The 15,937-nt window shown below is 41.2% G+C and overlaps 1 protein-coding gene across 2 annotated transcripts in view; it reads left to right on the plus strand.

Moving 5' to 3' along the window:
• The window catches only part of ripor2 (RHO family interacting cell polarization regulator 2), an 86,395-nt gene that overhangs the window by 33,639 nt on the left and 36,819 nt on the right, over positions 1-15,937 (plus strand). For both annotated transcript variants that reach the window (XM_072283617.1, XM_072283620.1), the window contains exons 7-9: positions 6,686-6,835; positions 14,554-14,617; positions 15,765-15,808. In XM_072283617.1, the coding sequence (XP_072139718.1) occupies positions 6,686-6,835; positions 14,554-14,617; positions 15,765-15,808 (258 nt within the window). The remainder of the gene's footprint in view (positions 1-6,685; positions 6,836-14,553; positions 14,618-15,764; positions 15,809-15,937) is intronic.

A 15,937-nucleotide genomic window follows, 5' to 3' on the forward strand; every position in this document is an offset into this window, starting at 1 on the left:
TGCTAGCTCTTGATTTTCTGCCTGTTTTAAGAAGTGGGAAATGTCTACTCTGCAGAGAGCAAAGATTTGGCATGGCAGTAGCCTTAGGGGAAGGATTATAATGAGATAGTCATAGTCATAGTTATAGTCATAGTCATAGTCATACTTTATTGATCCCGGGGAAAATTGGTTTTCATTACAGTTGCACCATAAATAATTAAATAGTAATAAAACCGTAAATAGTTAAATAGTAATATGTAAATTATGCCAGGAAATAAGTCCAGGGCCAGCCTATTGGCTCAGGGTGTCTGACCCTCCAAGGGAGGAGTTGTAAAGTTTGATGGCCACGAGCAGGAATGACTTCCTATGACACTCTGTGTTGCATCTCAGTGGAACGAGGCTCTGGCTGAATGTACTCCTGTGCCCAACCAGTACATTATGTAGTGGATGGGAGACATTGTCCAAGATGGCATGCAATTTGGACAGCATCCTCTTTCCAGACACCACCGTCAGAGAGTCCAGTTCCATCCCCATAACATCACTGGCCTTACGAATGAGTTTGTTGATTCTGTTGGTGTCCGCTACCCTCAGCCTGCTGCCCCAGCACCCAACAGCAAACATGATTGCACTGGCCACCACAGACCCGTAGAACATCCTCGACATCGTCCGGCAGATGTTAAAAGACCTCAGCCTCCTCAGGAAATAGAGACGGCTCTGACTCTTCTTGTAGACAGCCCCAGTGTTCTTTGACCAGTCCAGTTTATTGTCAACTCGTATCCCCAGGTACTTGTAATCCTCCACCATGTCCACACTGATTAGAGTGTATCCAGCAAAAGCTGCTTAGGTTTATTGATGGTAGTTAGATGCACCAAGTTGTGGGGGGGGTGGGAAGGGAAAGAGGATGGGGAGGTTTTCTATACCTCTGACAGGAGTGCCATTACTTTACATACTTTATGAACAAAAGGAAGTCACATCCTCACACCAGAGTAAGGCAGTAAGATAAACAGGATATGGAAAGGAAGTAATTCTCAAGTAAGATCAGTCATCTACTCCCTCCATAACGTTCCTGTGTTTTTTCTCTTGTGATTTGTTGCAGTTCCTTACTCAACTCCCAAGTACAGTTTCTATTTCAGCACTAATTTCCTCTGGTTAAAACTTTTCTCAAATGTGCTAATATTTTTTAATGCATTTCCAGCACTCATTAAAATACCTAGCTTGGATTGCCACAATTGCAGTGACCCTTTCCTGACCTCATGAATTGGGAACTGTATTGCTCTGAGGATGTGGCATCAGCATGCATTGGGCAAGATTCGCATTGGTCATATCTGTACTCAACAGACCCAACCAAAGGAACAAGTGTCCTAGTAGAATTAGTGACAGGAAACAGGCTGTGGCTAAGAGGAAATGGTGTAACAGGTGGCAGAAATTACAAGTGACAGATAGCAGTTGATTTGTGTCTTGAAATTAACCAATTCATGGCAAAGCTTTAAAGTACTTCCTTATAAAAAGAGATGGGCTGGCACTCAGAACAAGATTTCTGTTCCTTTCTCTATATAAATCATATTGAATGAGAAGATTCAATATTATTGTACTTTAATTTCTTTTTAATAATACAAGGCTCTGATTTGGAGAACAGTGTCAGTATTTAAAACTAAGGTGCAGTTAACTGTGTAATGGTAAATGAACTAGATCTATTCCATGACTTCATGTACCTTGGATGACAAATGGCAGGAACTCCAAAGAGCTCCCAAGTAAATTGAATGCCAGTGGCATATTTCAGATAATACGATCACCCTTGATTTACTTGTTAATGAGTAGGAAACCTGCCTGTGAATTTGACGGCAAATAATGAATTGAAGCAAAGGACCAAACTAATTTGATCTTTTTGTTTCATTAAATCATGCTTTGAACTCTAAGCTACACACACAAAATGCTGGAGGAACTCAGCAGGCCAGGTAGCATCAATGGAAAAGAGTAAACGGTTGATGTTTCAGACCAAGACTCTTCATATGCTTTGAATTCTGTTGTAGTTCTCTCTAGGAGGAAATCTGAAAAATAGAGTTCATGTTTTGTACCTCCAACCGTTACTTGCTGTGGTCATAGACTGTCCATATTTATCAATGTAAATTGAAATGTTTAACAATTAGTTGTTAATATTAGGTTACTAGATTACTGGCTTTTTATGGAGTAAGGTGAAAGAAGGTTTAATTGAGTCATAGAGGCATTCAGCATGGAAACAGGCTCTTTGATCCATTGAATCTACATCGATATACACTAATTCCATTTAATTCTCCCAAACGTCCCCGTCAAATTCCCCCATATTGCATGACTCACTTACTCATTTAGGGCAATTTACAGTGACCAGTTAGCTTACAAAATGTTTGCAATGTGGGCAGAAACTGGAGCATCTGGGCATCAACAAAAATAGAAGCAACTTAATGCAAAAGCAATACTTTCCACTCCTATTTTGACATGTTGATGCATGGCCTCCTCTGTGTCACCCTCAGGGTGGAGAAGCAATACCTTATATCCCGTCTGGGTACTGTCCAATCAGATGGCAAGAATATTGATTTCTCCTTCTGGTGAACAAATCCCTCCCCCCCCCCCAATCTATTCCCTGCTCTGACCTTTCACCTTCTTCTCACCTGCCTATTACTTCCTCCTGTGTCCCCTTGTCCTTCCCTTTCTCCTGTTGTCCACTCTCCTTTCCTATCAGATTCTTTCTTCTCCAACTCTTGACCTTTCCCACCCACCTGGCTTCACCTATCACCTTCCAGAAGCCTCTTTCCCCTCCCTCTACCTGAAAAAGGGTCTCGACCTGAAACATCGACTGTTTACTCTTTTCCATAGATGCTGCCTGACCTGCTGAGTTCCTCCAGCATTTTGTATGTGCACTTGACATAAATAACTTTTAGCAATAATGTAGGTAAAGGTAGCTGTTTGAATGCTTACTTGAACTTTTTAAAGTAGCTTGAATTTTGGCTTCCCTTTTCTCTTATTGAAGTTTCTTGCTCACTTTCAGTTGGCAGAATAGAATGTTACCTTCAAGAGGATGAACGGAGGCTCCCACTATACACTGCCATTGGTGGAGAAGTGTGTAACTCCTGCTCAGTTCCTCAAGCAGTCTGGAACAACTTCTATTCCCTTATGGTTGTTTTTGTTCATTTTCACACCTTGTGGCGCATCAGTATCACTGTTTTTTTTTAACGAGGCTGAGTTGCTAGCTTGGCGCTCAACCCAGCACGAATGGAAAGCATGCAAGGGGCCAGCCGGATTTGAACTCAGGACCATTCACGTCGAAGTCCGGTGCTGATGCCACTGCACCACCGATCAGCTTCCCTCATGGTTATTTACAGGACAAGTTCTTAAATTGCCATACACATTTTGCTGGCTGTTTGAAAAAACATTAATGCTTAGTCCCACATTCCTGTTTCATGACGATCATGCTGCATGTTCCTTATCTCCAATTACTAGTTAAATTGTATGTGGCATCCTCCCTTCTGAGCTTCATATTTGAGGCAGAATGCTACAGGCCCCACTGGCTCTGAGTGGAAAACTCCATCTTCCTCTGCTGTTTGTTGTTTTGCCGACGCTTTTCAATTTGGCCCAGTCACCAAAGGGAATCACTCCCATGGGCAATTGTTGAAACAAATAATGTAGAGGAAGCTAGGCGAAAATTTGAAGAATATTGAGAGAATAAAAGGTTATGCTGAAAGAGTTAGGCGAAGAAAGTGGGAGGACAGATTGAGGGAATATCCTGATTCTGTGTTGTACATCAGAATTAGAATCAGGTTAACATCTCCGGCATATGACGTGAAGTTTGTTGTCTTTGCAGCAGTAGTTCAATGTAATACATAATAATCGAGAAAAAATTGCAAATTACAGTAAATAAGTATCAAGTCAAGTTGCTTTCATTGTCATTTCAACCATAACTGCTGGTACAGTACACAGTAAAAACAAAACAAGATCCTCCAGGACCATGGTGCTACATGAAACAACACAAAACTACACTAGACTACCTGAAACAACACAAAACTACACTAGACTACCTGAAACAACACAAAACTACACTAGACTACGTAAAACAACATAAAACTACACTAGACTTCAGACCTACATGGGACTACATAAAGTGCACAAAACAGTGCAAGACAATACAATAATTAATAAACAAGACAATAGGCACAGTGAAGGACAAATTACAATATAATAATAAATAATGTAAATGTAAATGTAAATGTAAACACCGTTTTAGCAGGAATTGAGAAAGAAATGAGCAAAAATTGCGAAGGGAGTGGAGTGGTGTTCAGTTGAGAGAGATAGTGTGTGTGTGTGTGTGTGTGTGTGTGTGTGTGCGTGCGTGCGTGTGTGTGTGTGTGTGTGTGTGTGTGTAGGTTGGTGTCAGACTAGACTCTGGGTATTGAGGGTCTGATGGCTTGGAGGAAGAAACTGCTGCACAGTCTGGTCGTGAGAGCCCGAATGCTTCAGTACCTTTTGCCAGATGGCAGGAGAGAGAAGAGTTTGTGTGAGGGGTGCATGGGGTCCTTCACATTATTGTTAGCTTTGCGGATGCAATGTGTGGTGTAAATGTCTGTAATGGTGAGAAGAGAGACCCCGATGACCCCTTCAACTGACCTCACTATCTGTTGCAGGGTCTTGCGATCCGAGACGGTGCAATTTCTGAACCAGTCAGTAATGCAGCCACTCAGGATACTCTCGATACATGCATATATATATATATATACACAGAGAGAGAGAGAGAGAGAGAGAGAGTAGTTAAATTAAATAAGTAGTTCAAAAATAAAAACAAAAAAGTAGAGATGTACTCTATAATTACCCTGACCACTATCAACCATATTGTCAGACTTTGCAATATTTGCACACCTTAGATTTTAAAAAAAATTGTTTCTAAAACACTATTTACAAAATCTCTATTTATACAGTTCCTTTTCAAAGAGTTTTTTGATGAAAGGATCTAATTAAGTTCCACATTATTTTATTTCCTGAGCTGGTTCCAAGTTTATTGGACTAATAAGCAGTATCACCCCATAATCAGTGGTTATTTGGTTGCCAACATGGTGTACTTAACTTCCGGTTATGTCATGTGTATCATTCCACATAGACTCTTTGGAGGTTTTCTCTACAATGCAGCTTTCTGAAGCTGTGCAGCTAAATGGAAGTTGTATAGAAAGCTAGCCTTTGTATACTGTAGCCAAGCATACATGAGGGCGATAACCCAAGTGCTCTTGTTTGATCTCTATCACTCAAAAACCATGAAAACACGTGCAGGCAGGAGTAAAAACAAGAAGGGTGGCCTGCAGACAGGGTGCTTCTCAGAGACAAAATTCAGACTCCTATCCCCTCCACTAGATGCAACATTTTGAATGACTCAGCATGACCAGATGACTGTGCTCAGTTCTGGTCACCTCACTGCAGGAAGGATGTGGATACTATAGAGAGAGTGCAGAGAACAGCTGCAGGGATGTTGCCTGGATTGGGGAGCATGCCTTATGAGAATAGTTGTGAACTTGGCCTTTTCTCCTCAGAGTGACGGAGGATGAGAGGTGACCTGATAGAGGTGTATGAGATGATGAGAGACATCGATCGTGTGGATGGCCAGAGGCCTTTTCCCAGGGCTGAAATGGCTAACACAAAGGGGCATAGTTTTAAGGTGCTTGGAAGTAGGTACAAGGGGGATGTCAGAGGCAAGGGAATGGTGGGTATGCGGAATGCTCTGTCAGTGAAGGTGGTAGAGGCGGATACGATAGGGTCTTTTAAGAGACTCTTAGATAGGTACATGGAACTTAGAAAAATAGAGGGCTATGTGGTAGGGAAATTCTAGGCAGTTTCTAGAGTAGGTTACATGTTTGGCCAAAGGGCCTGTAGTGTGCTGTAGATTTCTATGTTTCTATAGCACAGCAAGAAATGTTTAGAACATGGAACACAGAACAGGGCCATTCTGCCCACAATGTTGTGACAGATGCATTAAGCTAATGGCACCTAATTAAACTGATTCCTTCTATAAGCACATGATCCATTCTCCACATATTCACACATGAGGAGCCTCTTAAATGCCTTTATCATAGCTACCTCCACCTCCACCCCTGGCAACGCATGTCGGACAGCCCATCATTCTCTATGTAACGAAAACAAACTTGCCATGCACATCTCCTTTGAACTTTGCCGTATCAACCTAAAGTATTGGACATTCCTACCCTGGATAGAGTACAATTAACTTATCTAGGCCTCCTGTAATTACGTAAACTTCTATCAGGTCTCCCCTCAGTTTCTGATGCCCTAGAGAAAACAACCCTAGTTTGACCAACATCTCCTGACAGCTTATGCTCCCTAACTCAGGCTTCTTTGCTACTTTGTATAAAGTAACCATTTTCTGATGTAAGGTGGGTGAAAGTGGATTCCTTTTCAGGTTTATCCAAGTTTCAGATTGTTCCAATGAAGTATTTGGGAGATAGTGGATATTGGGAGCAATGACCATGATTTTTCACTCTCTGCAATCAATGAATTAAAAGTACTGAACAACTTGAAATTGATTTCCTGAATAGATGGAATAAGGAGATAAGGGATTAATAGTTTCCCTGCCTGCAATTAAAAATCCACCATAATTCTCAATTATTTTCCTGGTTTTAAAAAAGTTAGCTCATGAAACTTCAGTTAATCAGCCTGTTTTTGTATCCTCCGCTTGCAGGTGGATGAGTTGTATGAGACGTTTTGCATCCAGAAAAGACTCCGAGATGGAGCCTCCAAAATGAAACAGGCCTTTGAAATGTCGCCTTCTTCTAAAGGTGCCCGAGAAAGTCTGACAGAAATAAACAGGAGTTACAAGGAAAACACAGAGGTATGGTCTTTGCTTTAATAGAATCAGCTTTTGGATTTGCAGGAGGACTGAAAAATGCAGTACGTGTCAGCGTCAATAATTTGCTTAGCAAGAACGCAAAACAAGTGTAACTTAGTCAGGTAGGAGATACTGACCAAGTGATCACCCTTCAGTTGAACTAACAACTTAGGTTTAGACCCTCATCATTTTGGCAACCTCAAAAATGATCATCAGGCTTTAGACACAAACAACAAAGGGACATGACATTTCATGAGGATGTATATTATAAGACTTATGGAGGCATTTTTAGCATGGCATTGCGGATAGGGGCTGACAAATGGTTCCAATGGACTCCTTGGGGTATTAATGATGGAAGCCACTATCTGAGCTATTTAAGCAAGCAAGAAAAGCAGAAATGTAACTACAGCTTAAACAATATTGGATGTCTCTCCTTTTTTGGTAACGTTTTAATAATCTGAAACTTAAAATAGTTAAGAACCTTAACTCAAACATCTAGAACAGATTTGCAAGATATAGAAATATAGTGTATGTTCTTTGGAGTTTAGAAGAATGAGGAGTGATCATGTTGAAACATTTCAGATCCTTTGGAGAGATAACAGGGTAGGTGATGAAGTGCTTCCACTAGTAAGAAATTCCTGATTAAATGGGCTAGATAGAAGATCATTAGTTGAATCTGTAAGTGTCATCAGAAAAACTTGACATACTGTCACTGAAGATTATGTAAAAGCTTTCACGTAAAAACAGAGATAAGGAAGCAGTGTTTACCTCCCTGTTATTATATGAATTTGAGTGCAAAGAGGTTGCTGATCCTATGGCATTTGTCAGTTTTAAAACTGAGATTGAGCAAAGATGAAGACCATTCAGTCTTTGAAATTTATCATTCAGTCAAATCCTTTCTCCTGCCAAGCCTACTTTCTTGGGTCAAGAAGCCAGGCTTTGCAGCTGGAGAGAGGATTTGGCTCTCCTCCCATTCTTATGTTTTATGAAAATAATCATATGAGAAAGTTTGTTGGGAGCAAAGTGTTAACCGTAGGAATGAGTCCACTGAGAGGAATGGAGATATGCAGTACAGGATCTCAACCATTCCTCTACTTCCATGTGGTGCCTAACTGTTGAGTTCCTCCAATTTTCACTTTGCTCCAAAAGACCATAAGACATAGGAACAGAATTAGGCCATTCAGCCCTTTGAGTCTGCTCCACCATTTGATCATGGCTGATTTATTATCCACCTCAATCCCAATTACCTGTCTTCTCCATTGAGAAGAATACATGATGTACCCATAATGCAAAGAATCAGGAAAAGTGTATGGACAAAGGTGAATACTTATACAAGATGAAATTGGGATGATTTTGGCATCATTTTACAAAAAAGAGGGGAGACACAATGCATTTCAGTTGCCTGAATACAGACTTACAATGGAAAAGAAGAAAAAAATAGACTAAGGAAATAGGGGAAAGACACATAATGTCACAATTGACTGCAGAAGCAAACTTGCAAACAACTAATTCAGCCAAATAAAGGGTCTAGACTTGAAACTTTGACTGTCCACTTTGCTCTATAAATGCTCCCTGACCTACTGAGTTCCTACTAACACACATAAAAGTTGCTGGTGAATGCAGCAGGCCAGGCAGCATCTCTAGAAAGAGGTCCAGTCGATGTTTCGGGTCGAGACCCTTCGTCAGGACGGGTCTTGGCCTGAAATTTCGACTGTACCTCTTCCTAGAGATGCTGCCTGGCCTGCTGTGCTCACCAGCAACTTTGACGTGTGTTGCTTGAAATTCCAGCATCTGCAGATTTCCTCGTGTTTGCTACTGAGTTCCTTTAGTTTTCTCTCTGTAACTGATGCAGTTCAGCCTCATCCATACTGGTGAATTAATCAATGAGATTCTTCTTCATAATTTGCAATGATTAAGTTGGTTTTTAGGAAGCTTATGGATTGTAGAATCCAAAGGAGTGAGAAGAGTAAGCATTTCTGTGATTGTCAAAGCCAAGGAGAGAATAAGTTAGACTAGGCAATAGTGCAAAAGTTCTTGGAAAGATGAAGAGAGGAAGAATGGTGTGTATTGCTGAGTGGTTAAGTGTAGTGGGGTAAGAGTTGAAGCTAATTGGTCTAACATTTTCTGAGTAAAGGATTGCCAACGGCAGTAGTATAGAGTTCAGAATATATAAGGCCATTGTTTGAAGTTGAAGACTTGTGAATAACTTCGAATGGCTATTTTTATATTGTTGACCTTTACTTAGCTATTCCACTGAACCATTGAAACTGAATAATGTACAGTGCTTTAAATATACTGGACTGAACCTTACAGATATCCAACTAAGAAATTATACCAGAAAACAGCATAACTCCTGTGGGAATGACATTGTAACAGTGAGACACAACAACCAACAAGCCACATTGGGCTTGTATGTGGTAAAAACAGGAAGGTCAGCATAGTGGGGTCGTGACTGGCTGATACATCCACAGTTTGCATGGCAAAGAGTCAACTGAAAGTGATAAAGAAAGATACTGGATGAGGCCACAGCAGTGTTCATGGATGGCATTTGAGAATTCAAGCATATCAAGGGTAAGATAATGTTAAATAAAAATGCCACAACTTACAAAACCTATCAGGTTCTTCATACCATCCATGATAAAGAAGCCAGTGATCGATCATATTGAGGCTGAAGGAATTCTTTCAAAGGTAAGTGTAGCCCATGGGAAATGCCAATGGTCCCAGTAATGGGTCTGTCAACATGTGTGGTGACTTTAAGGTCGCCATCAACCCAGTACTGAAAGTAGATCAATCCCCTCTGCCTAGGATAGAGGATATCTTTGCAAACCTTGCTGGAGGAAAACACTTCAGCAAGACTTAGCTACCTACCTATAGATGGAGTTGGAAGAAGAGTCCAAAGTGTTTTTCACCATAAACACTCACAAACTCACAAAATAAGTTTATTTTTGGAATAGCGCTTGCACCTGCACTCTGGCAAAAGCTATGGACAAGGTGCTGCAAGGCTTCCCGGGCACTCAGTGATACCTGGATGACATCATTGTTATGGGCAAGGATGAAAAGGAACATCTCCAAAATCCCAAGACAGTATTAAAAAGATTAGAGGATTATGGGATCAGAGCATGATGCAACAGGTGTGAATTCTTTAAACCAAGCATCACTTACTGTGGTCACACCATTGTTTGGTTTACTTGTAGATTGAATCAGTGGTAAGGAAGGCAAATGCAATGTTACCATTCATTTTGAGAGGACTAGAATATAAAAACAAAGATGTAATGCTGAGGCTTTATAAGGCATTGGTCAGACCACACTTGGAGTATTGTGAGCAGTTTTGGGCCCTTTACCTAAGAAATGATTTTCTGGCATTGGAGAGGGTCCAGAGAAGGTTCACGAGAATGATTCCAGGAATGAAAGGGTTAACATACACGGAATGTTTGATGGCTCTGGGCCTGTACTTGGACATTGAAAGGCCTAAGTGGAGTGGATGTGGCTAGGAGGTTTCCTATGGTGGGAAAGTCTAGGATTAAAACCAGAAGGCGCAGGCTCAGAATAGAGGGTCATCCATTTAGAACAGAGATGAGGAAAAAGATCCGTAACCAGAGGGTGGTGAATCTGTGGAATTCATTACCACAGAAGATTGTGCAGGCCATTTCATCGGGTATATTTAAGACAGAGGTTGACAGGTCCTTGATTAATGAACGCGTCAAAGGTTATGGGGAGAGGGCAGGTGAATGGGGTTGAGAGGGATAATAACTCAGCGATGATGTAATGTCAGAGCAGACTTGATTGACTGAATGGCCTAATTCTGCTCTTATGTCTAATGATCTATGATCTAAAGTGGATACTGGAAAGAATAAGGACAGAACTGAACAACTCACCTACAACAATGGAGATTGCATCTGATATCATCTGGAGACAAAGCATCAATCAGCTGAGGAGAGCAGAGTCAATTGTTAGAGAAGAAAGATGGCTAGAGCTATCAAAACCACCTCTGCAGTCCCATAGTCAACTTCTCCAACCACCATGGGGGAAGCCTCAGAACCTGAAATTGTTTCACATCACAAGCCTCACCTGCCAAGCAAAGTGATTGCCCTTGTCAGGAAAGATGTTATCTCACAAAAGTAGGAGAGCATCCACTGCAATTAAATTTTTAGGCCCAAATGGGACAATTTAACATTTACTATGCTGTGGGTGTCTATAGAGCATTGAGTACTTAATATTTCAGTAAAAACTTGAGTAATATTGTAAATATATTGTTTGATTAAGCATTCTTTGTTGTTCAAATAAGTCATTATGGCTTATGCTACGTACCCCGTAACTGGGTTGCCAAACCAGCAGAAATAGACCACTTAGTTAGAGTCTGGTTTAACAGAAACTAATGAAGTTTTATTAAAGAAATAAGTAACACAGTACTCTAATCGTAAGGATGTAAATGCAACAGGTTAGCAATGATAAAGCACTCATGCGCACAGAACTAGGGCAATAGGAATCAATCAAGCTCTTTTGCAGTCTAGGGGTAAAATGATCAGTCTCAAGTAACGCAGAGTTCAGTTCAGCTTAGTACAGTTCGCAATAATCGCTGTTGTGCCGTTGGAGAGAGAGAGCGAGAATGCAAATTTTGATTCAAACAGACCTTTGATGTTCTTCGCAGTTAGCTTTCGGGCGGACCCTTTTTTATGTCTTCTGTGGTCACCGACTGTGACTCCTCCGTTCCGGATACGACCGTTCTTCCGCGGTGAACCCAGCACCCATGCAAGGGCGGACACACACACCAGGTTCCCACCGATCGTAACCTTTTCACCCTGTGCGTCTATGGTCGGTTCCCTCGATTAGACCTCCAAACTCCCACCAACTTGTGGGGGCACACCGCTCTTCCAGGGTCTCGTTATCTCGTGATCTCTTGGTGTGTGTCGTGCCTTAGCAAACCTGTTCTTTTTATCCCTAAGCTGGGGTATCGCCTGTCCATCAAACTTCAAACAGTTCAGGTTCAAAGCAACCGGTCTGTCAATATTCTGAAATGTGTTTCTTTCTCGTTAATCTCTCTCTTCTCTCTTATTAGCTTTTTGGATGTTTCTCCATTGTCTCACTTATCTCTCTCTCATGAGCATCAATCTTCTGATAACTTGGTTTTTTGTCACAGTTATATGTAAAAGCACGTGAATGGCATATGTCATCACGCCACCACATCATAAGTGCGCACCTCGCTAAAGTAAAAATGAACATTCATGAGTTACATCCTGATTCCACGTTTTTGCTTTCAGTTAGATTTTATGTTTTGAGTTACAAAACATAACAACACCCCCGGCTATAACAAACTTAAGGAACCGCATTTTATTAGTAATCAATCAAGTCACCCTTACATATTGAAAATCTCTAGTCTAGCATTTCGTAGTTTGATAACTCCCACCATCTGGCACATTTTCAATACGTTGCACAGATCTGTACTAATTAATTCTAACTAAGATCTAAAATTATTAAGGTCTGTACTAATCTGCAGCTAATTGACTTCCCTGCGAAATCTTGCAATCTCAGCTGGCAATTTTTCAAATGTACATAAACTTTAAGTTACGGACACTTCGCAGAATCTTCATATGACCTAGTGAACATCTAAAAGAATAGTGTTAAACCAACAGTTCTACCTAGAGAAAGATGAAATGGGGCAATTTCTGTAGCCCTGCACTGGTCAGGTCTCAAGGATGCCAGACTAGAGAGTTTTGAACTGTAATAATGCAACATCTCGATTCTTTTATCATTGTCACATTGTTGTGATTGTTGGAACATTGAGCAAGGACTACTCTCCTTGCCCACAGGCCAGTAGCAAAATACTTCACAGTGGAAGGATATTGATACATAAATAATTATCAAATGACAAAACTAGCATCAGATCCCAAACTGAGACTTTAAAGGAGGAAGTCTGTGGTTTATTCTGTAGAGCAATCCGCAATGCATTTCATACTGAAGTTGAAATTATCAGTAGCCATTGGATTCCTTGCACATTCTTTCCCCTTTCCATAAGACCATAAGACCATAAGACAAAGGAGCAGAAGTCGGCCATTCGGCCCATCGAGTCTGCTCCACCATTTTATCATGAGCTGATCCCTTCTCCCATTTAGTCCCACTCCCCCACCTTCTCACCATAACCTTTGATGCCCTGGCTACTCAGATACCTATCAATCTCTGCCTTAAATACACCCAATGACTTGGCCTCCACTGCTGCCCGTGGCAACAAATTCCATAGATTCACCACCCTCTGACTAAAAAAATTTCTTTGCATTTCTGTTCTGAATGGGCGCTCTTCAATCCTTAAGTCATGCCCTCTCATACTAGACTCCCCCATCATGGGAAACAACTTTGCCACATCCACTCTGTCCATGCCTTTCAACATTCAAAATGTTTCTATGAGGTCTCCCCTCATTCTTCTAAACTCCAAGGAATACAGTCCAAGAGCGGACAAATGTTCCTCATATGATAACCCTCTCATTCGCAGAATCATTCTAATGAATCTTCTCTGTACCCTCTCCAACGTCAGCATATCCTTTCTTAAATAAGGAGACCAAAACTGCCCACAGTACTCCAAGTGAGGTCTTACCAGCGCCTTATAGAGCCTCAACATCACATCCCTGCTCCTATACCCTATTCCTCTAGAAATGAATGCCAACATTGCATTCACCTTCTTCACAACTGACTCAACCTGGAGGTTAACTTTAAGGGTATCCTGTATGAGGACTCCCAAGTCCCATTGCATCTCAGAACTTTGAATTCTTTCCCCATTTAAATAATAGTCTGCCCATTTATTTTTTCTGCCAAAGTGCATAACCATGCAATTTCCAACATTGTACTTCATTTGCCACTTCTCCGCCCATTCTTCCAATCTATCCAAGTCTCTCTGCAGACTCTCCGTTTCCTCAGCACTACCGGCCCCTCCACCTGTCTTTGTATCGTCAGCAAACTTAGCCATGTATTCCATAATCCAAATCGTTGATGTACAATGTAAAAAGAAGCGGCCCCAACACGGACCCCTGTGGAACACCACTGGTAACCGGCAGCCAACCAGAATAGGATCCCTTTATTCCCACTCTCTGTTTCCTGCCAATCAGCCAACGCTCTATCCACGTATGTAACTTTCCCGTAATTCCATGCGCTCTTATCTTGTTAAGTAGCCTCATGTGTAGCACCTGTGAAAATAAGTCCATAAGACCATAAGATATAGAAGCAGAACTAGGCCATTTGGCCCATCAAGTCTGCTCCACCATTTCATCATGGCTGATTCATTTTGCCTCTCAGCCCCAATCTCCTACCTTCTTCCCATATCTGTTCATGTCCTGATCAATCAGGAATCTATCAACCACTGCTTGAATATACATCAAGACTTGACCTCCACAGCTGCCTGTGGCAATGTATTCCACAGATTCACCACTCTCTGACTAAAGAAATTCTTCCTCATCCTGTTCTAAAAGGATGCCCCTGTCTCCTCTGGTGTTAGACTCTCCCACCACAGGAAACATCCTCTCCACATCCACTCTATACGTTTCATGAATTGCTCTCAAGTAGGAGTTCCTTTTCCAAAACAAAAGTAATAACTATTATTCATGAAATCTTGAACAGGCAAGAGAAGGTATCTCATTAAACAACACTAACATATCTAATAATTTGCACTAGTCTTCTGTATTGTAACATATACATCTAATACATATGGAACTGACAATAATTTCTTTTTCTCTCAGGCCCTGTGCTCGCTGGAGGTGGAGATTGGAAATCTGCTTGGAGAATTTCACATTAAGATGAAAGGCAAGTATTCACAGAAGAAAGCTGGTATGTGTTATGTTTGTTGGTAGAGTAAAGGATAATTTTACGTGCACTCTTAATGCATCACAGCCTGATGGGAAATGAAGTAGAAATTCTAGCATGTAATCCAAAATAGAAAATCTTGTGCTTGTATTTTGAAGTTGTATCACCTACAAAGAACTATCGCAACGAATATCATAGCCACGAAGTTATCTCCGATGTCAAGAATGTTAACATTCATTAATATCGAACATTAATGAAGTGGCAGAAACACTCAACAGATCACACAGAATGTTGACTGACCAAAAGCATGAGCTCTGTTCTTCTTTCCACAGATGCTGACTGACCTGCTAAGGGTTCCCAGCAATTTTCTGTTTTTACTGTAGATTTTCAGAATCTGCAGGATTTTGCCTTTTTAGTTCATTGACATAGATTTGAGTAGATTTCACAGATGGATTTCCCAGAATTTTTTTCTCTGTAACAACCTCACTATCCATTCCCCATCCCCCTCTGCTCTTGAATGCTCTTTTTTTTATGTTCAAGTAATAGGTTTAGTATTGCGAGAATTTCTTGTTTAAAACCCACTTGCTATTTTTGTAGTAACTTGAAAATGGCTGTTTGAAAAAATTAACTGGTGATTCTTTTTGAAAAAATTAACTGGTGACCTCCCGGTTATGGAACTGCGGTAGAAACCCCACCTCTGAACTGCACTGCCGTGGTTCACATTGCGCCTGCCTGCTGACATTCAGTGTCACACTGCTGCAGGTCTCAGCCTCTGGCTGAAACCAAACTGAGGACCTGTTGCCCTCACAAGCAGAAGTAGAGAGGGCTCTGGCTTCTTGCATCCATGTTCTTCATATTGGATGTGACAGGTTCCTGATGCTGCTCAATGAGACTGACACATTGAAGTACTCTGTACATCTCTCTCTCACCTGAAAGACACCTGGCCTTCTTTAATAATTTAATAAAATCCCATTGGCCTGATAGTCGGAGTTCAGGGAGTTGCCCCTTCACTAACAGTGAAATAGAGTTGATATCCCAAGCTGAAGTTCCAAGGCTCACCTCAGCTGCTTAAAGTGCGAGGTTTTGAAATGGATTCTATGCAGGCTGGAAGTTCTAACATTGTCTTGATCTACCTTGAACTTCACAGGTTTAGCCGGTTTTGCCCGCCTTTGTCCTGGCGATCAATATGAGGTAAGTGGTTTGTATCTTAGCTTTAGCCACACAAGTGAGACAATAGCAGTTCAATTGTTGAGAGGAACCTTGATCCTCATTGAGTTGATAATGGGTTAGTTCAACCTAATAATAGTAAAAATGAACATG

The sequence above is a fragment of the Mobula birostris genome, chromosome 19 (assembly GCF_030028105.1).
Source record: "Mobula birostris isolate sMobBir1 chromosome 19, sMobBir1.hap1, whole genome shotgun sequence".
Lineage (NCBI taxonomy): Eukaryota > Metazoa > Chordata > Chondrichthyes > Myliobatiformes > Myliobatidae > Mobula > Mobula birostris.